General features: G+C 38.3%; 1 protein-coding gene across 3 annotated transcripts in view; it reads right to left on the reverse strand.

The window, feature by feature from the left end:
• Positions 1-25,749, reverse strand: part of ARHGEF26 (Rho guanine nucleotide exchange factor 26) — a 56,803-nt gene that overhangs the window by 29,253 nt on the left and 1,801 nt on the right. For all 3 annotated transcript variants that reach the window (XM_053458955.1, XM_053458957.1, XM_053458956.1), the window contains 5 exons: positions 24,499-25,671; positions 21,099-21,138; positions 19,239-19,381; positions 10,012-10,068; positions 8,975-9,135 (listed from right to left, as the gene is read on the reverse strand). In XM_053458955.1, the coding sequence (XP_053314930.1) occupies positions 8,975-9,135; positions 10,012-10,068; positions 19,239-19,381; positions 21,099-21,138; positions 24,499-25,590 (1,493 nt within the window). In that variant the 5' untranslated portion in view covers positions 25,591-25,671. The remainder of the gene's footprint in view (positions 1-8,974; positions 9,136-10,011; positions 10,069-19,238; positions 19,382-21,098; positions 21,139-24,498; positions 25,672-25,749) is intronic.

Consider the following 25,749-nt stretch of genomic DNA (forward strand, 5'->3'; position numbering starts at 1 on the left):
GTTAGTTTAACTACCGTATCCTTGGGCAGCAAGACACCAAAAAAACAACCCAAGACAGCAAGGCTTCTGACACATATGAAATGTCATACTTTCAGGAATAAAGCTGGTCATGGTTGGGGAAATGAAGCCTGTCCTGTAGGAGGGCTAAGTACATCTGTTAGCACTAAATAAAAAATATACTTACACTGGCCCCAAACTTAAATACAAGCACTGAGAGATACCTTAAAAAGTTATCAAAGTCCATTTAATGCTTAATCCATACTTAATATCAGACATACCAGTACTGGAAATGCATTTGATGCAAGCCAATGGATTTAACTGTGACTTATTCAATAGCTCCAATCTAACATTGTACTTCGCTTTTAATTATAGCTTAAAATGATTTTATTAACAGTAATGACCTTTGTGTGTCTAGTCTTAGCAATTATGAGGGTTTTGTTTTATCATATGTCTGGCTATAAAACTAAATGTAATTCATTTTCATTGCAGGCTATCAACTCATATTTTTATTTGCACCAGAAAATAGCAAACATAATCCACAGCTACTAAGCGAACCTTGCAGCTGGCCTTGTACTCTTCAAACAAGATAAGGACAGCTTTGACTAAGCACAACAATGCTCTTTTGTAGGTGCCCGAAACCTGGATACTATAGTTTCCACACCGGCAAGTCATTTTCCGTGATGACATTCAACACAAAACTACTGGTTTACCAAATAAATATGCTGTGGCATAGGGCAAATGGAACAATCGTCTGCTCGCTCCTTCTAGACACTAACATGTACTATAACATCTCACAATATAGTGCTCATAGGTCTCCCAATTCTGGACACTGATAGCAGATGTATCTTAAAAAGGCATTCAGAAAAACTATTAAAATACCAAACAGAAGAGCTGCAAAAATGTTTCAATTCCAGCCAGGGGTGGGCTGGTCCAAAATTCTTCAGAAATGGCAGATCCGACATAGGCTATCATGACTAGTACACTGGGTTGCTATAGGTGTGCTTTTAGAAACATTTGAGTATTGAGACAAATTTTATTTGTCCTGTTTTGGCGAGTAAGTACATCTAGTTTAGTATTCTACAAAAGACAGCAAGTGGACATAAAGAGGTTTCATCAATAGACTATACATTATCAAGGGCCAACCAAAATGAGCTCCAGCTCCAAGAATACATTGGATGGCCCTGAATAAAGCATATTAAATCAGTGAGATTTCTTGAAAGTCACTTTACTGGTTGAGCAATATATTATGCCAGGAAAACTCTTTCATTCTTTCAGAGACATTTGCCAGGGAGTACCCATTATAATGCATACCGAATACATGGAGCTGAAACCATAACTCTTCTGAAAACACCCTGCCAACTTCCACTTTAGCGAATACATCACAGAGCGTTTACAGGGGGGAGTACAGTAGATGTACCAGTATGTTTTAAATCAAGCAAAAGATCTGTTAACCTTCCTCTATACTTCAAGCATCAGGTGTAAACCTATACCACCATCCTACAAGAAATCATCGTTATTACCTCCACTAAGCCATTGAGCACCATAGCCTGGAACCGCACAACATACATCCAAGAGGTAGCGTGGATATCCTCCAAGAAAGCAGATAAGCACATCACAAAATAAAATAAAAATAAGGAAATTATACCAAGAAGACCACCAACAATACCCTTCCAACAACAATCCACAAATGCTTTGTACAAACTACTCACCACCTAACAAACCCTATCAGCCCAATAACAGATAATGTGCATCTACAAACCTACCACAGTTTTTCCTTAAAATCCCTCTACTACAAGGAATCAGACTTTCTTTTTATATAATGTGTGGTCACCATGATCAACCATCAGCTTATGAGAATATTTCCTAATTGGGTTGGTTTGCTAGTCATCCAGGGTGCGGACAATGACCGTATCCACCAAAACAAAGCAATTTCTGGGAGTCAATTACTCTTACAGGAAAGGAGATTCCACAGGTAAGTATAAATGTGTTAATAGATTTTTTGTACAAATAAACAAGCTAAACATTCGTGGTATTAGGATGGAGCCAATTCCAACAGACAGCATATCTGCAAAGTATGTAGTTGTCTATTGCACTTACAGCAACGTAAGATCATAAGAGTATGTGTGCATCAAAAGAGTGTGTTATCTTGAATAAGTTTACATTTTGGTTAGCACCAGGTGTACTCTAGTATGTCAATTTTTTACGCCATACTGTTATATTAGTACTTCCATTCAACCTTAAAAAAAAAAAAATGCAGTAGTTTTTGGTAAGGTAGTAATCAGCTGAATTGTTGGGTTGTCAAAGACACAAAGTGTGTATTTGCATGTGTGACCCCCCAAGGTCAGAAGGTGCCAGCCCTCCCCTGTTTCCAGCACATTTTAAAACTTTTATCTAAAGGCATTTCAACGAGTATCAGGTACTGCTAGCATTCATTTATAGCAAAGAGTTAGTGCATGTGAAGCATATTGTGTTAATGGTTAAAACATACAAAACACGTTTTTCTATGTCTAGAACCAAAAATGCTTAACTCTACTTTCTGCACATGCTCTGTAACATTCCCACGGTAGTTGCAATCCAATGGGGGTAGTTACAACCGACTAGATATCTGCTAGCTGGACATTAAACTAGCACAGAAACGCATGCAATAGATGTATTGACCTGCATATAGTAATACTCCAACAAGAAAGCAAGACAGTGGGTCTTTGCATTTCCCCGACCAATAATGTGCCATAGACGGCCTCTAACAACAATGAAATTAGACACTTCCAAGTTGGGTGTTCGCTTCACAGATATTAAACACTTGCAGGTATCCAGTTTCAAGCATGGGCGTTTTTCAAAAGTACAGTACAGTTTTAACAGAATGGCTAGACTCGTTCAAGTACAAGCTGACAATGTCTTAACTGCTGATTCAAATTAAAATTGTACTTTGAACTATGCATGATAGCATTATCACATAATTGCTTTCTCCTGCTGGACTTGCCTATGAAATTACATCATGTTCTTATGTTTACAGTGTTCTGTAAAAAGTAAATGATCAATCAAGCATTCAGCTCAAGGGAAATTCTGGCCATATTTAGATTCCAAGAAATATTCAATCACATATATTATCTTATTTCCCTTTAGAAAGCTTTTGCTTTTATTGTCCCTAAGAATATGTCAAGATTGCCCCCCCCAACCCAAGCTGAAGATATGTAGGGGAGGCAGGGCTAGCTGCGCATACGGGTGGAACAATCCCAATAATCTTGATTAGGTGGAAAGTCATAGTATTTGGTCATTAATCCCCAAATTTATTAGGTCATTGGCCTTTTATTCAGGATAGCAGTATACCTGTCCTATGTATGTTTAAATGACTATTAACCACTATTAACCACTTTTAATAGAAGGCAGCTGCACTTACCTCATTTTCATACACTCATGAAAGAAAAGGCTGCCATTAGGGGGTACGCCCAGTTCTCGTGTACGGGGCCTGGCGTCCCTGCTCTCTCACCTGTGACAGCAGGGAGGCCAGGCTTAGCCTGCTTGGTCGCAGGGCTGCACTTAGGCGAGTGCCATAAGTGTTGGTTGTTTGTGAGCATTTGGTATTATGCGTGTCAGAGTATGGTATTAGCATGAGTGTATTTGTTTGTATATAGTGTTAGAGTGTGTGTTTATTGGTGTATGGGGTAGCATGCCTGTGCATGATTGTTAGTGTGTGTGTTACAGTAAGGTGTTAGAGTGTTTAAGCGTATGTAAGCGTATGGTGTTAGCATGCGTGTATATGTGTTCGTATTTGGTGTTAGCATGCGGTGGCGACTGGAAAAGGAGAAAGAATGTGTGTGTATGCAAGTGTTTGATAGCAGAGCTAGGTTGCTAGAGTGATTTTGTATGCTAGTATGTATGCATTTTAGTTACAGGGTGTCCTGAAGAACTACTGCACCTAGGCACCACTAACCCTAGGCTTACCCCAGTTCTCATAAGGTGTGCTTATGGGAAGATCTTAAGAGCAGCAGAGATCATTGGCGGTACTATAGAGATCCTCTTATATACCCTCACTAGTTGGCCCGTCCCTGTGGCCCTGCCCACTTCTAGCCCAGGCTCTGCTCCTTTACTCCACTGGAAACACCCCCTCCCCCAATAAAGGTGTCTAGATTTGGGAATGCAACACAGTAAATCTGACAATATTCCGATCACAAATGATACATCTTCTATTTATCAATATATCATGATAAATGTCATGCATTTATTTTTTTGCTTAAATACTGATGTCATTTTCTTTTAAACTGCTATTTTGCTGACACAAAATATATAAAGTATATTATAATAAGCACGTGCGGGTCTGCTTTCAAGGCTATATTTCCCTATTCTCCACATTAACTTGAAAATCCTCTAACTTGATTACAACTATTATTTGCAGAGTAATCATATCTGGTATCCACGCACACAGATTGCCTATGGCAATAACCTATTACAGCAATACCTATTTGCACCCTTTCATCTCTGTCACAAGAGTGCACAAAGAAAAATAGAGTTATGAGAATGCATAACAAAAGGTGAGGGGAACAACATGAGACCAACATTGGGAGGTGGTAGCTTTGTTCTAAAGCAATGTGCCCTTAAGCACTGACAGACAGGTATGGGACCAAAAATGCATAGCTATTACATATGTAGGGGTTCTGTGCTCTCCAGGGACATGCAGCAACGTGCTATACATGTAATATTCTAGATTAACAAATTATGAGAATAAAAGCAAGCCAACACATTCAGGTCTAAATGAGCCAGAGTTACTCCAGGTTGAGATAATTGCAAAATATACTTGCAGAGACTGGAGAAAATTTGTACAGAGAATGTACTCAATGTTGGGTTCCCTGAAAGTGCCAACACATTATGTCACACCCTGGCTCAGAGCAACAACAGACCACCCAGTGGGGAGCACACATTACACAAATATGTGCTAGAAGTGTCCAAAACCCTATGCCACCTCTACATACAATCAGGGAAAGATCCCTAATAAAAACCTATTCTATCTCCTAGCGGGTAAAGCAAATGTATCCCACAACTATTACATCTATTTTCTGTTTTTCCATCCCAAACACTTATCACAAAAATATATTATTTAAAAGACACAATTCCAGCACCCACATTGAGACAAATTATTAATAAATTAACATGCTAATCCTAGAATGAAAAATAAAATTCTAATTTTTATCCTCAGGAGAAACCTTACAATTGAATTTTAGTTTAACATGTTTTAGAATTAGTGAAATATATGTGCAATTTTAGATAATAGATCCTTAATTTTCTGTATTTCCCATGAGAAGCTGTAAACATTACTCAAATCATATTAACTAAAGTGCTTTCCCTCAAAGATCCAGCTACAATATTCACTACAGTCATGTTCACAGGCCGGAACGTCATCATCGAGAGGACAGGTGCCAAGTTTCTAACGGCACAGCTGAACTATAGCATAAGGTCAACTTGGTGGGAATGTAGGCTGTTTGAGTCTGGCAACACAGTACTGTTTATATAACTATGAACAAGATACATTGTGTTCAGTTTGAATTCAAGAACAAAAATCAAGCGGGAGATTTCATCATGTTCTGGGAATCAGAATCTGTGAATAGCACAGACAGAAGAAGAACTTCTCCAGTAAGCCAAGCAGCACTTGAGATGATAACAGACTGAATAAAATGTGGACTTTACATTTTACCATCCCAAACGTAAATCTAGAAATCAAAATAATTTAAAGTGGTTAACATGTGTAACAGAACTTTCTGCTTAGCAAGCATGCCACCCTGGGTTTTTTCAGCACTGTAGGGGAGTAATATCTCTGGTGCCCCCCCCCTCCTGCATGCTCTTGTTTACAGACAATAAGGTCATGACAACACCCCTTACCACCTCAGATCATAATGAAACCATCTGGTTTGCTTAAAACCAATCTAGGCATTTGCTTCATCCTCCCTACACTCACTCAATGCCTGTATAATAGGAACCAACTATTTTTCATTTGCTTTCCATGACCTAAAACAAATTGTGTGGGCCTGTCCTTGCTTTCATCTTGTTTTTTATTTTACACCATAACATCATAGGTAACAAAGCTTAACAAAAATGTTGCCATGACCTCTTCGTATTTATAGAGTAACATACCGGTAGTTACATGGATGATATTTCCCTTCCTAGTCCAGTAAAACAGGTACTATGACTTTGTTAGGACTATATGACGGTTCATGTGGTCATGGTAACAATATTTTGATTCAGGAACAAAGAAACCAATAACAATATATATGGTACAATATTTTAAAGAGGAAGAACGTGAAATTATTTTAGTTAAACCACCTGTACCATGTACGTTTTTGCTTTGCGGTCAGGAAGCAGAGTTGTATATCAAAAGTGGCAAAACTCTACCCAATTAATTTACAGTCATGAAGATCTCCCTTTTCAATGCCACCAACCCATTCAAGTTGTCTCAACTAGTCCACATCAATCAACAACATAACAGTAGGGGAGTGATAACCAGGATAGAATGTTCTTACCCTTAACCCACTCATTGGTAATCAAAGCTACAAATCAAATTTAAAGCTATAACAACTATAAAAAAGCTAGCTATTAAAATTTTACTATACTTAGGAGTAATAAATAACCAAAAAGTTTTTTTTTTTTTTTAAATGTGTATTGTTAAATTAATGAGTTTCTTCTCCTTTTCAGGTCTGCAAGGTGATTCCCTGCAGAAGGCTCTCGAGGGGCTCATATATCAAAAGTTGTCTGAAATGTAACAGTTTCATGAGCGGCCAAACAAAAGCACATTTTGTGTATTTGAAAAGAACCTGGACTAATGTGTCCCTAATGGGCGGTCTGTCTGTTTTCGGTTAGAAAGGAAGCTATAGGTTTGTCCTTTGTCCAATTCTTAATTACACAAGGTTTACTCGCTATGAGGCTTTAGTGTCCCCTGTGTGAAAAGGGAATCATCGGAATAGCTGCTTTCAGAGACTTGTATTGGTGGAAACAAAAAGGATACACAAAGGAATCCACCCATAAACAATGAAATGTATTTACAGATGTTATACGTACATCTGAGTTAAAGCGGTGACATGTGGCCAGTTCAAATGTTCTCAGACATCATCTAATCACTGACTGAGTTTTTATTTTTGGAAGGAATTCCAGAAGGGAAACGTATACAACTATTCCATTCAACAGCACGAGAGACGGCAAATCCTTTCTAAATGCACCAAGCAATGGTGTGCCGAAAAAAAGGCAGCCAGAGGAATTTCATGGAAGTTCAAGAATGTGCACTGACAACCACATATTGTACGAGCCGAGGGTTACAAACACACATGGGCTGGGAACTGCCCGCTGTTTGAATCACTCTCTTCTTTAATAGGGGAGCCAGATTCCAAGGAGTCTCCAAGATGAGACCAGGCATCCCGGCTGCATTGAAAGCATCACAAAGTTGGCATTGTTTGGGAAAAAATACTGATGACCACTTCTTCAAGAGCCCTCAGACACATGCAAAGGGTTTTATTTTCACCAAACCCTTTCAAACCTTAAAATGTAAATTACGTATACAGAAACCACAATATCTCAACTTTATTCTGACACTCCATGCAAAAGAATTCATATTAAATTATATAAAGCTTTAACTCTTTGCCTGAAACCAAAAGCCACTACTAATGTTCACAAGTATGGAAGAGGAAATCTAGACTAGTAGGCAAATTAGTAACATTTTTATATTGTGGAAAAACAATATGTGATGGTTTTAGTGAACCTTTTGTTTGCCATAACAGTATGCTATAAACATTTATATTTAAAAATGACATTAGTTATACCTTTGGCCATTACAGATATGACAGCCAACTTCTGTTCAGTTCTCGTTACTCAAAAATCTGTAGGGTTTAGTCGAGAGGTAAGCAGCTATATGTGCCTCTATGGTGGCTCCTACTTTTATACTTTCTTGTGTGTTGCCACAGCATCATTGACTTAGGTCAATCAGTACAACTAAGACCTGGGAATGGGACTGATTCGGAGTAACATTATACTACCATAGCCACACTTTTAAATACAAGGAAACATACGTTACAAGCTTAGTGATAATCACAACCATGACTGCGATTTTTCGTCATAAAGGAACAGCGATTTCAGAAACCTAATTGTCAAAAGCTTTTAAAAAACAGCACCTGGTGGGCCAGTAGTACCCCATACTTATCCGATCTGCCCCTCCAGCAGCATATTGGGATCACTAGTGTGTGCCCCCAGGTGGCCACATGTATGTCAATTGGCAGATGCTGGCCTTAAAGCGTCAGGGTAGTTAGTCATCCCCAGTCCAGATCTGGATCTTACCACCACGGCACCCAAAGAAATGTTCATGTTGGCTGCACCATCCAACTGATTCATTCAAATAATACTGAGTTTTCTTCCCAGCAGAGCATAAAACAATGTTGGATAGATTTTCAAAACACTAATTCCAAGGATGGCACAGGGCATTTTTAAATATCCAAGACTATGTACCCCTTATATTAAACAAAATATTACATTGCAATACTTAAAATGTCATGCTGAAAGGGACAATTTTCAGTCCTGAACATAACAATTAATTGTGATAATAACATGGATTTCAAACAGAAAAATATGAACTGCTGCAGGCACACGTACTTTAACAAAACACGACAGACTGAGCAGGCTTTGTCTTTACATGTAACAGGTTAATGCCAGCTACACAATCATCTCTCAAGAAGATGAATGTAAATTTCCTCCTCAACCAACTAGATTGTAGTCTCGCAAGAACAGGGCCCACTTCTCCTTTTCATATTTACTGATAATTTCAAATAAACCTACAGAATAAAGAAATTATGAACGTCTATACGTTATTTCACATCTAAATACAATTTTCAAACCATTAACAATTATGGATTTCTTATGCTTTCCAAAAGACACAAGGTGGCATGGAAGCAATTTAATACTGAGCATTTTTAAAACATTCTTTCCGGGGATAGAAAAATCTTACTTTTTACTTGCTTCACAGACATCTGTAATATTGGAGAAGAGGTGATGGCTTTCGGTTTTGGTCATAGTGGAACTCAGTTGTTTGGAATTCTTGAACATTCGGATCAAAATTTCTAAGCTAAGTAGGTATGAATGCTCTGAAGATATCACTTCAAACATCGCCTGTGAAAAGCCATTAGAAAAAGTGAAAAGCAATTACAAGACATTTGGGGAAGAGACAAAAGATGCATACTGTTAATGTAGTATAATGGATGGCGGTCTTAGATCTCCCGTAGCGAGCCACTGCTTTGGCTCATGGATCTTGCTGAAGTTTTCTGTGGCTCTAAACATGTACTTACTATTAATAGAGACACATAATTTAATGGCAGATAAGAACCAATAGGCCTATCTAGTCTGCCCATTTTTGTGATGTAAAGACTCAGAACTTAATCAGTGCTTGGTCTGGTCTATAAAGACAGCCATGTTGACCTATACTTAATGTTCTACTGCTTAGCAAGGAGACATCTTTATTCCTCCCAGTTTATGAATTTGTCTGTCGTAAAAGGCATGTACTACAGAAAGTACACTCATTATCAAAGTTCTCCTACTCAGTACATCAGCTCATTTTGGTGGATTTCACTTTCAGACCTATAAAGGAGCTTTCTTAGGCACTCAATGAGTAATCAAAATTACAGAATACATGACTAGCTGGTGTTGGAATGTTTGGCACTCTGTTAGGAATTGTTCTGCTGTATAGAATATGCCATATTCAACCAGATTTTAACCTGCACAGGGAGACTCCAATGGAATAATTACCTATGCTTTCACTAATATATATTCAACTTCATACTGAAGAGATCCTTCAGTGTGGTCTTTCTGTGGGGACAATATGTCATACAAACACAAATGATTGTGAGTTGGACCATATAAAGAAGAGGATGGCATGAGTCTTTTGGGAAGTCTGGAGTTCTATAAAGTGGCATGAGGTCCTCACTCAGGCTGGTCAACAAAAGACACATGACACGATTAGCACGGCATGATTGTGAAGAGTGTAAATACCTCTTGTCTTTTTCTTTCTTCTTGGCTAACTGACTGCGACAACCCATTCTTTCTTACCTAAGGGAGGGGGAAAAAAAGACATCAAAACATTCAGCTATTTGATAATTTCACTTAGGAGACACATTATGTATGGCGATCCACACAACTAAAGCAAGTCTGTCAAGTGTACAACCTATAATATTACTTTAATATATATTTAATAAACTACCACAATGTTTTTTTTTTTCTTTTTCCGATCAGTTCAGGGAAAGCTCTATATGCAGCTGAAACAGTAATATATGATGCAGAATGTATTTAATATAAGAATAAGCATATCCATGAATGGAATTGTCAGTCTGATTCCAGCGTCTCACGATTTACTGGCAGGTGGTTGAAGCATTTGCCGAAATTGCGTTAACATTCCTTCCACGTGCTTCAGCCATGTTACTAATCAGTCTTATATATATTTAAAAAGAGCGTAGAGCAGTCACATCATATTGATAATATCATGTAAAATGTCTTTCAATGAAAGGTCCCTGTATCCTTGTGTACTGCAGGGTGTTTTGAGAACACATATAGATTATCTGCACGTCCTTCCAAGTACCAACATATTAGCCTGGCTTTCAGACAAGTGCGCCAACAGCAAAGAGACACCACAGATGGGGTCAATCCTGAATCTACCTTCTAGAGGAGAATGCATTGGTGGCGTGTGAGCATGCGCTTCCAATGACTAATCATGCAACATTGAAGTATTAGTACTTTATAGATCCCTACAAAATTGGTATGCCAGACTTATTTTGTGGGGTATGAGATATCTCAACTCAGAATTAATGAGATAAAAATACAATCAAGTTAAAGTATAGCCTAAAGTCATATATTTTTTGTTTTAGTCTAAAAGATCTAGCGATCGTGCAAGAGGAGTGCAGTTCTTGCACCTTCCAGTAAGCCATTGTGGAAAACCAACCTCCTGACATATATATGTGCCCACATCAAAGGCCGAGATTCTTGCAGTAATTTTGCCAGGCACATTTTAGTCAAGACTTCTTTTTATAGCTTTCTATGAATCTGGGAGGGTTTGGATGTGATATTTCATAGAAATCAAGTTGTTTATTTAATGATTCCAGGAATTCATCAATCAGCAAGTCAAATCTAACAGTATGTCTTAATCGCTCAGGAACGTCCCGGATACCGGAAATGAATGCAAATCAAAATCTATTTCTGAAACGGAAAAATATGTTGGTTATCCAATCGAAGTATATTAAGACAATGTGTGGAAACAGAAATATAGATCCAACAGCTAGTTGATGGACTCCTTTTCTCTTGTGTATTAGAAAACATGTGTCATCATAAATAATTCTGTAAACAATATGTTTGCTCTGTAAAAGAATGCAGAAAATAAATACTCCACTTGTTTGGAAAAAAAGATTGTAAATCTCCCAAGAAGTTCATATAAATATAACCAAGGTGCCTAAACTATTCTCCCTGCTTTACAAGATAGGAAAACCAATTTTGTTTGTTTATTAAAAGAGATGTAAAAATTGTATCTACGTATCTTGAACAATATTTAACTATTATGAAATGTAATGCTGGTGACTATAGCTCATTAATTCCTACTTGAAAAATCTGCGCTTTTGCACTTAGCATGATTTACCATATACATTCATTTGGAATTTGTTTTTGTGATAATTTCAAACTTTGGGGGGCAATAACACTTTCTGCGTGACCAGCTGCGTTACTCCACCCTGTCATGCAATGCATATTAAATTGATCCCACCGGGCACCTCTATTACCTGGTGCCTGGGCGCTATGCACCCGCCTTAGAACATCCCTTAACCTCACACTCTGGAAGGCTATGGTGAAAAAGGATTTCCTTCATGATCAGCATGCTCATTGGATCTCTGGCTCACTTTACTGAAATCAATTCCTGGGACCCAGTATGTGAATCAGTATTGAGGGGGAAGACCTGCCTCATCCATGGACCAGATCATCAAATCTCAGAGCCCCAAAATTGGGACTTGCAAGAATCTTGACAGTTTCAAGCTATGGCTTATGTATAAAAAGTTGGAAAATGAATTGTGACTGTCGATTAACCATTTTTTGGTGCCAAAATATCACTTTTCAAACTTTGGAAAAGAATCGCTTTGTATACATAATCTCCAATTTATTTTAACCTATGCTTTTCCACCCCACCAACACCTGGCTAATACATTTGTTTCCCCCCAGTTATGAACTAGAATATCAATGCTCTTTTACAGAGTTGGTAAATGCATTTATATAACACCAACAAATTGTGCAACACTTTACATAGTAATCCAAGTGACACATTCAAAAAGTTAGAAATACACAACTACATAAAAGGTAACATTGGTGCTTCTTGTACACAAGGATTATGCAACATGACACGCTAACCAACCAGTAGTTTTGGATTAATGTAGAGCCGAGAAGTCCTTTGGCCCATCTTCTGTGTGTTGGGAAACATGTTACAACAGTAAACAAGCATAAGCACAGGACATTATTCCAATCATATCTTATGATAAACGTAGTTAATAATTTACTAGACACAAGGGACACCAGCATCCCATATGGTTACAAGGAGTGGCACGTGATAATTGGCCTAGTGCGGCAGTTCCAGCTGACAGTAGCGCTGATCAGGCTCCCTGGGTCAATTGGGGCTTCGATGTAACTCGCCCATATACAGTATAGAGCCACATGCTCAATGGTGAACTTTCTCAGCGCTTCATACCCTTAAAATGATGTCAGCTTGGACGTAAATGGGGGGAGGGGCACTGCTCTGGGTCAGAGAGGGAGTATTTCAAATTGCATTACCATTATTTCATAATCCTATTCATCTTTCAGATTCCTAGAATATAATATTCACTGCAGAAGCAGTTGGTTAGATTAAAAAAAAATAAGAAATAAGCTTACAATTTCATTCAGATATTTGCAAAATAATTTTACTAGGAAAATGTATACTGTGATTCTCATTTGTTGGGATATACAAAGCATATAGAAAAAAAGGAACGCTTGAACAAGTTGCGAAACTCATGGAAAATGTGGGTCAATCTAGATCAACAGAGAAAGCCCACTGTAAACCACTGGTAACAATATGCATTATCAAGGGTTATATTTGCTAACACTCTCCTTGTATTTTAAAGGGCCAGTTCAGCCGTTCTTGAATAACTAGGGAGTTGAATTGTTCAATTCTGCAAATTCCATCTTTAGTGAATAGACCACTCGGCGTGTCTGTGTACACTAAGTGCCAGCGTACTGGTACAAAGTATCTCTGCTTCAATGACCATGTAATATCTGTAGATCATTTTATAATCTTATGGATGCTTGGCTATATATTTAGGCATTGAGTTGCTATAACTTTTAGGAAGCTTTGCAGATCAAAAACTCGCTTTGTATAAAAGGTCCCCTACAGCTTTGACTGTGGTTCTCTTCCTAACCCTATTAAGAATTGCTTTTTTCCCCGTCTCAAAACTTGTTTCCTACTGAGCAGCCAAAAGGCTTGCTGATACACTGAGATATTATATAATATTTTGGAGGGGACCCTTTGTGACGATGTAACCCCAGGCCATGATCCGATTTTTAAAACTGCAGATAAACTGGGTGAATATTGTTACAGATTATTGTGTTTGTACGTAGACCAGCAACACCAGTGATCAGATCACTTTTCACTGGATAGGTGTGCGTTTCCACACATGGTATCTGTTTGCATCAAGTAAGATCTTCCAAGGTCTTCTCTTGAGTTTCTCACAGACAGATTCAGTGGGGATGCTATAAGCCTAAGCAACATTTGGCTTCTACTATGGCCGCTATAAATATTCAAGAAAGAATTATGTATTCCAGTACTCATCATGAAGCACCTCCAACCATGATTTAATTCTTAAAATCAAACGCATAGTTAAACAGTCACATCAGTAGAAAAGTCTACAATATCCCCTTTGTTGAAAAGACACTGAATTACATTCAATATGAGCAGACATGGCATTTGTACAAATATCAAACCATCTGCCTCACATCTTCAAGAAGAATTCTAAAATAATGTATTATTTTCCCATAGCATTTAATCAACCCAAACAACTCATGCCAAGTACTCTGAACTGTTGAAATGGTTTTTGATCCACAAAATGGGCATGACGCTAACCCTCGGGGAGACCCCATTTTTAGTCCCTTTAAATGTGTAAGACCCTTTTGCAGTGTACCTCTTGCAAATGCATAGAATTGTTCTAATAGATGTGAGGCAGAATCCCCCCTATACATGCTATTTTCCTTAATAATGCCCTAATCCTATTTCTGCCTGCTCCAGCTCGTCACTGATACCCAGCTGTAAGAATAGGTTGAGGATCCGGAGGAGAGTATCTTTTGAACCAGCTCCACTATTGGCGATACTGAGGGAGTGATATTGAAAAGTTATGAAGTGTTGGTCCTCAAAAACACTTAACTATACGCTATTATTCCTGACATACTTTGTTAAACAATGTCTTAAAACAAATTCCATTCTATAAACAGCAGTTTCATGTATACATTACAGCAGATGGGTGTCACTACATAGAGAGAATAAAAAATTTGAACGCCTTTATATTGGGAAAAATGTGACATGTTTTTGTTCTTAAACCAATAAACACCAATTACAGTCAGTACATGATTATTATTTTACTAAAAAAAGCCCTAGATCCATGTATTTCGGTTTTCTTTTTACATAAGCACCAGCAGATTGATCAGAAATAGAGGCCAGGGTACCAAATCGGAAAATGGATGACGCATCCTGAGTCGTTGAGTTCAAAATCTAAATACAAGCATGCAATCAAAAGGGTTTGTATCCTATTTTATATCAAAAGGAAAATAAATATGGTCAATATGGTCACTCCCGCCATACGCAATCAGTTGACAGCAAACAACCATAGTACAATCAGTTTTCAATATGTACTTTCCTGCATACTTTCACTTACTATTTTAATATATAAAGTAACGTGTTACTTTGCTTCCCCTTCTGCTAGCTCATTTTATTTAATATTTACTTCAAATCAGATTTTAGTGATTTTGTATGTAAAAAAAATAGTTTGAGATACATATCTCAAGCATTTCTGTTCATCTACATATTTTCTTGTTATGGGTACAAGCTGAATAAGGCAGCTAGAGCGCAATTAATATTTTAAGTGGAACAACACCTTCAATTGTGGTTTTCCAATAAAGTAGAACTCTATAACTCAGTAAGGCCGTTTCAGTCTGCATCTGGCCCAGGGAGAATAATTATGTTGGACCCATTGACATCCAATTTCTCTGTAAAAGACTATAAAACACTCCACCACAGTGAGCGGCATCTGCTTTTCTGCTGAATAATAAATTTGCTTTAACTGCCTTTTACTGATCCTCAAAATATATAATTAGTAATAATACAGTAACCAAAATCATTTTAAGAATGCATTGTAGCATTAAGTCGTGTGTTTAGGGATTAGCCGTGTTTGTGCACAATAACCTTGAAATGACGTTTCTTTGGTGTAGAGTCTTGTCAGGCTTGTTTAACAGAATTATTTTTATCTCAAATACATATTATGTATTTGCACACTTACTTCCTTGTCGACAGCCTTTTCTTACCTACAACAGTGAGGTAATTTGGTCTAGGCTGACTAGGCATAAAAAAACCAGGTGGGGAGGCAACGGAGTAGCTTTTGCCACCCACCAACCTAGTGCCCTATGCCTAGTCAGCCTAGACCGGAGACCAGGGCAGATCACAACTGGCCCATGGGACCATAGGCAAGGTACATATTTGCAGTCCCCTCCTAGTCCCACAGCTATATAATACTGCTCCCATATATATGAGTGGCCAGGTTCCCCCAAGCACCTTAGGCCCTAAGCTTGCACCAATGCATTATTGTGCATGATCCAGCTCTGGAGACTGCCATAGTAGCTATCAGGCTCCATGCTCAATGGGCCGGTAAGCAAGTTTGAAAATCATCTTTTTTTTTCAGTACACTACAACTGGTTAATTATCACAAACACAACTATTGTGATTTTCTTTGTAAAAACACATTTCTTCCAAATGTTGTATGACCCAAGATGTAAGAGGCATGGATCTTTGATGTAACCGTCTCCATGGGAAGTGATATATTTGGTGTTCCAGAAAACCCAAAAGCTGCCCCTCGATGAATATTTGTTACGTATCAGCCATACGCCTCTGTTACTCAATAATACAGATTCTCACCATAGCTCAACTTCTAAAGCATATAATCCACTGTAAAAGGGCGTTTGGAGCTCATTCTAAGTTACTGCAGCATCTCTAACCTAATACTATTTTCTAATGCTCTAAATCAAAACTTGGCATTTAACAAAATGTTATAAAACTAAAGTATATAAAAGCTACTGAAAAAAAGTTGTACTAATGTGGAGAGATGGACATCATCGCCACATATAATTAAAAACCCAGCTTGCTCACTTACTACACTACTAATTGCTCGTAGAAGGTTTTGGACAGCTTCCAACTGCTCTCATGTGTTCCAGCTGGTACTGGCAGCCAACATGTCTATTCGTAATAAGGTAGTGGGACAGATATCCCCTCATATTAAATCTCATCAAGACAGAGATAAAATTTGATTTGCGTAATCAGTGATTATATTCTATTTTACACATTAAAACCACACCAACCTCCATTCTGAAGAAGACTTTTTCCAGAGATTTGGTAATCCACTCTGACACCTTGATGATGCTGATGTATAGTATAAGCCAGCCTCAAAGCACAAACATACAAATATAATATTCAAGGTTTTAGGATCACATTAAACAAGTTGCTTTGCACAGTTCGTAGTTTCAGCTTCTTCAAGATTTAAGCGGACACTTTACCAGAAGCATGTAAATATCATGTAGGGTGACAAACATTTATATCTCATAGAAGGACACGGGAAACTTCAAGGACACAGCAGATTGGAACCAATACGCAGTACTTGATCGGTGTTTCTAGTGTTCACACTACACTAGTGTCAAAGGCAGAACGCCTGGGGAGCTTTTCCATCTAAGCTTTTGCAAGAATACTGAGGACTTGGAATTGTGAATGGAATACATAACTTAAGAGCCTGGCGTCCTGCCACAATGCCCTTCTCACAGTGCTGTGGCCAATAAAAACAAAAACGGAGAGCTAGCGACATTCACTGCATCTGACTGCATTTTCTATACTGTGCTATTTGTGTTGCCTAATTCACAAATAAGCAGAGCTCAAATCACAAAAGCTGTTACCAATAGCCTGTAGAAGGCAAGCATAATCAGTCCGCATGAATGTGTGCTGCTTTTTTAGCAAAAATGTGAACCTGTGATACAGGACCGAGATCCCATGATCTGGGTGAAAACAAACAATAATATATATACACACACTCACACACATATATATAACACAAAAAAACACCCCTAACATCAGAGCAAGTCAGGGTTTAGGACAGAAGTCACAAAAGGAGGTGGCAGGAGAATATTCTTCACCCGCCACTGAGCAGTTCAAAGGTGCCATCACTTTGGCATGTCTGTGGCACCTGCCCCTACTGCCCTGCATACTTCTCTGCAAAGGCAATCATAACACTGCAGAACACTGATTTATACCAGGGATTTCAGCTTTGAACCGGCTGCTTCTTGAGACAAGCAAGCTAAATAAAAAGGCTGGCTCTGGTTCAACTACAACATAGAACTGGTCCAATGGAATCTGCATTTCAATTACTCGCTAACAAAAACCATTACACACACTCAACATCATGCACCAAACTTTCCAGTTCTTCCTAACTCTAACCAGCATGGTGCCTCTCCCCTCTCATCCTTCTCATCTACAAAGATGCACTTTGTTAGGTTCCTGTTAGGTAATTACAGCTAGAAGGATAAGTACATGCTGATATTTCTGTTAAGGGAATACTGGGGATACTGCTTTTTAAAATTTAAGGACAAAGTTATTGGACTAACTTAGAAAAACATGTAAAGTTACATAAACTTTTGGTGCCTTAGAGGTCTCCTCTTGACATGGAATACGTAAACCTAAAGAAGAGACCTTTGAGATCCTGAAAGCTTATGTAACTATGTATTTTTCTAGACTGGTCCAATAAAAAGGTATCAGCTGCACGAAAGGGATAAATTACTACACGTCCATGTCCTGACCAACTAGATCTACTGCTTTCATTGCTCGGTACTGTAAAATATAAAGCAAATCCTACATGTTATCATTCTATACACTATATAAACCATGTAATGGTGCTTACAGATTAAAATAAACAATATACTGTATATGTTTTAGAAACCAAACGCATGTGTATAGTATGGAGAAAGCCGATGAGAATCTTCATACTTCCCACCAGTCCCAGTTTTGGCAGGACAGTCCGGATTTTCAGTTACTGTCCCGCTATTCTGGGTAGCTGGTCCGCTGTCCTATTTATGTGCCTAGTGGGGAACACAGGCTTGTTGAGGAGACCCTCTGATCGCAGATGACCATCACGAGGAGATGAAAGTTAGTGTAGGCCCCACTTTGCCTCTTCACGACGCTAGATACACAAGATTGATATTTGAGTAACGCGGGTGGGTGGCCACGCTTTCCACTCGCTTCCAGGGCAAACTCTGCCTCTGCTGACCTCTTCCCACAACCTTAACATAGGTGTCCTGATTTGAACACTTGGAATGTTTGAGCGTATACATTTCAACTTCCCGTTCTCAGGATCTGATCATGATTATGCCAACACAATAATTTAGCTCCGCCATTTTGTTTAAGTTACTGATTGTTTTACAAAGCCTTTGAATGGATGGAGTGAGAAGAAGTGAGAGAGCTTCAGGACTGGAAGCTACTTAAACCTCATATCTGTGTCTCTGCTACAGATTCCAGCTTTCCTTAAAAACATTTAAACCTAGTGTCTTAAAATAAATTACATGGATTGAAAAACAAAACCACAAGGTAAAAGTTTTCACAAACAAAATTAGTTATGCTTAAAACGGTGGTGCAGCTCTCATTTCATCACTGAACTATAACTTGGGTCAAAGTTCTCTGAGAAACCTATATCCACCAAGTATCACTGGATGCACCAATTCCTTGTTACCTTTTTATGTGCTGCATAAACAAAAACCAGTATGATGACAGACGAAACAAAAATGCTTTCTCAGGAAACAAATTGAAATGCTGTGTAATGATAAAGGAAATTTGTGTATTTTTTTGAAAATTCATCAACTGTATTGTTTGTTCTATGTAAAAGGAAGCCTATAAAAAAGGTAAATATTGGCAAGTAACCTACCACCGAAAGCTGACTCCATGTCGATCTTAAAGGTTTATATTCAACAATAATCCGCTCTTCCTTTTGTTCTTTGGCATCTGCTTCCTCATCAGAATCGATTTCAAGGGCTTTTTCCTTGTAATTTTGGTATAGAACAGCATTTTCTGCAATGGATCAGAAACAACCATTTATGGAAAACAAATATCACCACTATGAACACTCATGAAACATAGGTTCAAAATGTAGAGAGAAGTATAAATTGATAATAAAAAAAAGTAAACCAGTAACATATTCACATATGGACTTTGCATTATATTGGGGGTATAATAATATAGTAATTTTTCCTGGTTTATGTTGGTTTGGAGACTTTTTGACCTTAGAGAAGCTGTTCCTAGTGACAAAACTAACAAATTCTGTAGTGGTTTTTTTCCTTCTCTCCATTCTTATAACGGCTGCCAGACCCCAAAAGAGAAAACTAACTTGATACGAATGGAAGAATAATGGGAAGCAACAGTCACAATCTTGTCATAAGGAATACTAAAGGACAGCTACTGTCCCTGACAGACCTACAACTCTGTAAGTACTTTAATATGCATTCTTCTGAACCAAAAAATAAACTACACTTACTTGAGGTAGAAACTGCAGCCATGTAGCTGTAGCTAGCTTCCTACTCCTTGATCCATGATTCTTGCCAGTGAGTGGCTGCTTAAATTAGTTTTAATGCAATCACGTTCCTGCCACTTTTTAGGTGTGAACATGAGGATGATAAGTATATCACATACATTAAGTATATATTCTGCACGCTAAATAGCAAGGAGTGACAAAAGCGGCAAATGCATGTGCAAGATGGACTACGTGGAACATTAGGCTTCTTCTGTTTAGCCATAATGATGTTACATGAGAGAACGGCACATGTTTGTTTATTCAGCAACAACAAGTTTACTACATGGAGCTATATCCATACGCAACAACTACTTTGCTCTGATTAATAGACAAAAAAACATTAGATTGTACTTTACACTTTTGGCAAGCATCCAATAACAATCCCCATCCAGATCTAGCTTTATGTATATGGGTTTTTCTAATGTAACTACCCTTTAAATACTGCCCATAGGCAACGCTGCATGTAATTGTATCCAATTCTTTGAAAACAACTCTCTAAATACAAGCTTTGTACATGAAACAAATGTAACATGGTACAAATGTCGAGTAATTTAAACTCGACTACAAGTGTGCTTAGCAACAAAATCCCCAACAAACGACCTTCAGCACCGACCTGTAAAAGGTGCAGCAATAAACAAACATTTGTAATATGCATAATGAACACCTAAACGAGAAAAAAAATCCATGTTCTTATGAGCAGATTATTGTCATAAAGGGACAGTAAAATAATAATAAAAAAAAGTTCACTAATAATATACGGGTGGATGGGCTACATGAAATTCTATTTATGATAATTCTGTAAAATAATTATTTTATAGAAAAGGACACATTTGAGCCTCTGCTCCAAGAGAGTGTGACAGTTGACCAAAAAAAAAAGGATATTTCGCGAAAAAAAGCAGCTTTCAATAAAGGGATCCTTCCCAAAGGTGTAGTTAATAGCCCTTTCCAGGATTAGCCCCTTTGATATGCGTCCAGATGATGGCAGGCACAGCGAAAATGCAATGGATTGTAGTTTTAAAGAAAGTGATGAGAGATTCATGGGTTACGCTTCCTGTACTTTTTAGGGTAAGCATGATCAGTGAAATATGTCAGGGGTGACTAACGTTACCATAAATATAAAAGAAAGAAGAGGGGTCAGTTACACTGTTCCTTTTTTGGAAGGAGATGAATACAATAGCCTACAAAATTGTTGTCTTTTATCTATGTTTTGTAACATACCTTCTCCATCAAATGTCCCTTGTCCCCGTAGAATTTTTCTCTTTAGATACACGAAAAAGAGAGGGGAAAAAAAAAGGTCAATAAAGTCATTATTATCTTGCAAAAACAATCAAAAACAGTGGGGACCTTTTTAAAACAAATCAATCAGAAAACAATGATAAATTTGTGTCACTTTTAGAATGTATGTAGTATGTGTGAGTGTCATTTATGCATTGCTACCTCTCTCACACAATACACAATTGCTGAAATCATAACTCTCATACAAACTCCCCTTCCAACTCTCGTTTTTGTGAATAAGCCTCCTCGTGTTTGGGCTCCGCAAACTGGGACGGGATTGTGATGGCTCCCAGCTTGGATCATGTCCTTCTATGCTAAGGTCATTTATTTCTAGTGAAATAAAGAATGTGCATAGGACCTAAATCACATAGCAGAACATCTGGGGTGGGATGAAGGGGAAGGGAGAACAGATAGCTCATGAGAGGCTAGTATCTGACACACATTATTTGGCAGGAGAAATGAAGAGTAGCTTGAGAGCTCTATCATCTTGTCCCCCTTAGAATTAACAGTCCAGTTCAAAGACGGCTAATTTTAAATTTGCTGTGATAAAGTATTTAAACTGAAAGATCCCTGCTGGAAAAACAGTTTAGTGGAGAACAATCAGCAAGATAACGGTTTAATACAGCAAACACTAAACTGCAATAGAACTTAAGAAACTACAATAAGAAATATGTTTTAGTTCACACACTGCGTTAAACTTAAGAAAAAAAAGTTTTTTTAAAAAAAGTGATCACCATAGCAGCCAATGGAAAGTTCATGTTGAATCAACTAATCCACTGGTTGCTATGGTGATCATACCCCTTTTCAAACTTTGCTTTTTTTCCCCGTACACACGTCTACGGGGAAGCTTCCACGCTGACTTTCTGTGATATTTTAACAGTTTCCTTCGCTGATGGCTAGAAAACAAAACATGGGCACCACTACCACCTTAACCAAACAGGGCATATATGTTTGGTAACACACTGGAAGACATAACACCGTCAACAAATGGAAAGGCAAAGTATATGACCTTAAAGCAAATATAATCAAAAACAGTAATGATTTATAGTAGAGTTTGCAATGAGGATGACAAAGCCGCTCTGACACTTTAGGGCTGATGGCCACTTATAACATAGGTGCCCCCGACAGCTGGATACACGAGGCCGCACGCTAAGTGTTTATGCTAATACAGGGTGCGACTGGGCATATCCAAGGCTAGGCGCACACTAAAGACCCCGATCTGCTGCTCCAGTGGAGCAATATCTGGCAGTGGCCCACCAGGCATCTGGGTCTGGTTTATAGTGAGAAACACCAATTATTTTTTTGCATGGTAGCTGCCCCCTGCCTCTTTTGCAAGAAGCTCACCTATTTCAATGTGCTCAGGAAAAAAAAACTGAAAAATGTTTCATTTATAAAGTGAACCGATTACCCTTTCAATCACCAGTAAAATTGTCCGGCACACTGCTATTTTCAAAGTGATTAAATATATTAAGGAATACTTCCTTATTCACTTCTATTTGATATTTCCCACATACTTCCACAAATCATTTCAGAAGTTCACAACAGTGCTCTTTATCTCTTGATTTATTCAGTGTAATTGAAGCTTTATGGAAATAATGTAAACGAGCATTCTCTAAAGGATAACGGATTGTTATCCATTCATTAACAGCAACCTAATTAGTAAAATTAGAGATTTCAGTGTTAATTACCAAATTGTATTCTGATCACGTCAGACTTTAAACAGTGTGAACTTTTCAGAACATTCTGAGCATTCTGAACATTGAGGTTGATTTATACAGTTCTCGCAGGCAGAAAAATTAGGACAATACTGCAATTTAATTTTGGCGATGTGGCAGCCATGCCGAAATGCAGATCTGTGAATACAGTTGAGGCTGAAAGTTGACATACACCTAGCCTAAAGACATTCAAACTCAAATTGCTTTACTTTAATCAAAGGCTTGGGGTTGCATTCCACAAGCTACCCATTCCTCCAGATAGAACTGGTCTAACTCAAATGTGTGGGCCTCCTTGCTAGGACATGTTTTTTCTGTTCAGTCTACAAATGTTATGTGGGTTAGGGCTTTGTGATAGCCACGCCAATTCTTTCACTTAGTTGTCTATAAGCCATTGTGTTACAACTTAATAGGTATGCTTACGATCATTGTCTTGCTGGAAGACCCACTTGCAACCATGATTTCACTTTGTAGCTGACGTTTTGAGGTGTTGCTTCAGTATTTCCAGGTAATCCTCTTTTTTTCATGATGCCATCCATTTTCCAAAGTGCACCTATCCCTTTTCCAGCAAAACGCCCCCACCATCATGATGCTGCCATCCTCATGCTTCACACTTGGGATGGTGTTCTTCAGATTAAAATCTTACCCTTTTTCCTCCATACACAACGCTGATCATTATGTCCAGTTACATTTTTGTTTAATCTGACCAGAAAACAAGGCTGGGGTTTCCTCCTGTGATCACCTGCAAACTTCATTCTCTCTTTTTCATGCTGGTCTCAGAGTGGGGGCTTCTTCTGCCTGGCGTGACAACCTTTCAGGGCATGGCGATGTAGCAGTCTCTTAATGGTAGATGTAGATACTTCCCTTTACCAGCTCTTTGGGTTCAGTTAAACCTACAGATGGGCCCTTACAGCACTGTGTATGTAAACTTTAACCCATTAGACATCTGACATAGTGACTTAAAGCTGAACAAATTCTGTCTGTAATGAATCTTTATTTGACTTGCCAAAAGAAATGTGTAGTAACAAGGCATGTGTTGGGTTGTGAAAAGTTAAGTTTGAATGTCCTTATCCTAGTGGTATATAAGCTTTGGGGCCTCACCTGTAGGTGGACCATCACACCATAAAAAGTGGATCATCTCATATAAAAATATTTCTTCAGATTTTTGCAACAAAAAATAATGGCCACATCTAAATAATGGCCACATCTAAAATTTCTTAATTCCAGGCTTCATTTTGAGCAGTGCTAAATGTATAAATCACTCCCATTGTATGGAAGGTCTGTATATAATAGGAGGAATAACTGCTATAAGAGGTTGAACAGCAAAGTTCAGGATCTTTATCCACCCTTTGCAAGAAATATCAGGATTTTCATCCACCCTTTGGAAAGGAAATGTTGACAGATGTTTATGTGGGCTGTAGTTCAATGCCTACAGGCTACCTGTTGGCATCATGTGATTCAGGCTATTCATGAAAAAGGCAGCAAATGTAAAATATTTCCAACCAACTTTTTGTAAATCAAAAACATTTAGAAACTTTTTACAAATATTTTCTAGTTTTCAAACATTTTCTAATTTAAAATTCCTGTTCTATGCTCAAATAATAAATTCTACTGCAGATAAACAATCTTACCTTTATCCTTCCCAAACTGGAAAATCTCTCTTTGTCCTCTACGACCGCCTTGAGGTTTGGCTGAGACATCCGGTTATTCTTTTTTCTCTCTGTAGGACTGTTAGTGTCGATGCCACTTACTACTGCCCTGCGGTAAGATGTGGATCGAAGACCTCTCCGCAATGTTCCTGGGCTATCTGTCTCAGGTTCTGCTTTTCCATCATCTGAAGCTGCCACTAAACGAGCTGAGTTGGTCTCCACCATACTACGTGTCTTAAGTAGCCTTCTGTTAGGTTCCATGTTTTGGGATCCACTAGTTTTGTTTGTTACTTTTATTTCTGAAGCTAGACTTTTAGGAATAATTTGTTGTGCACCCATTCTTAAAGCAGCTGCACTGTTTGTGCTTAGCACTACTGACTGCTTTTCTGATAAGGAACCTGAATTAGATGGGATTCTTTGAAGAGCTTGCTTTTCATCTGAAGGTGATTTTGAAGAACCTGAAGAAGAGTCTGGAGAGAAGGAATTCACATCCTGCTTGGCTTGTGTTTGAAGAGTCTGATCACAGTTACCAGATTTCTCTAATCCATTTTTTGTAAAATAAGAATTGGAGCCAAAAATGATCTGTTCTTTATCAGGTGTTACGGTAACACTACTGGATATCCTGTTGGAAACCATTGATTTTTGATTTGGTGATGGAAGATTTCCATTGGCTGTAAAACTAATGGCGTTATTTGAAACCACTTTTAGAACCTGAGATGAACGTTTATGATTCTGGGCCAAAGGTTTATATTCCAGAGATGATGATGATGAGGAGGAAGGCAATAGTTTACCATTGGGAGCTGTTGGAAAGACAGCTCGTTGGTGAGAAATTTTGCTTTCTGGAGAACTTGTAATCCTTTCGTCAGGCTGGGTCAGTGTAAAACTGTGTCTGTCCTCTACAGGGAAGTCTGTCACTAGGAGTCCACTTGGACTCTGATAAGACTGTGGTCTAGGTCTGGGGCTCCGACTGTAGTACAATCCCTCTCTCTGGGGAGGAAGAGTAGCTGATCTCCTCCACGATGGAATGAACTTGACATCACTGCTAGAAAATTCCACCTCGCTTTCAGCCTCCATAGCAATGCCTGTTCATCCTCCAAAAGCCATAAAAAACACAAATTCTAGAGTCTGACAGTATCCACCAACTGTCTATCATTCCTAGAAAAAAGAACAAGGAAAAAGCTTAGTAATACTCAACACGTCTTATTTATGCATATTATTCTATGTGGGAACCAG

Source organism: Spea bombifrons, chromosome 3 (assembly GCF_027358695.1).
Source record: "Spea bombifrons isolate aSpeBom1 chromosome 3, aSpeBom1.2.pri, whole genome shotgun sequence".
NCBI classification, from domain to species: Eukaryota; Metazoa; Chordata; class Amphibia; order Anura; family Pelobatidae; genus Spea; species Spea bombifrons.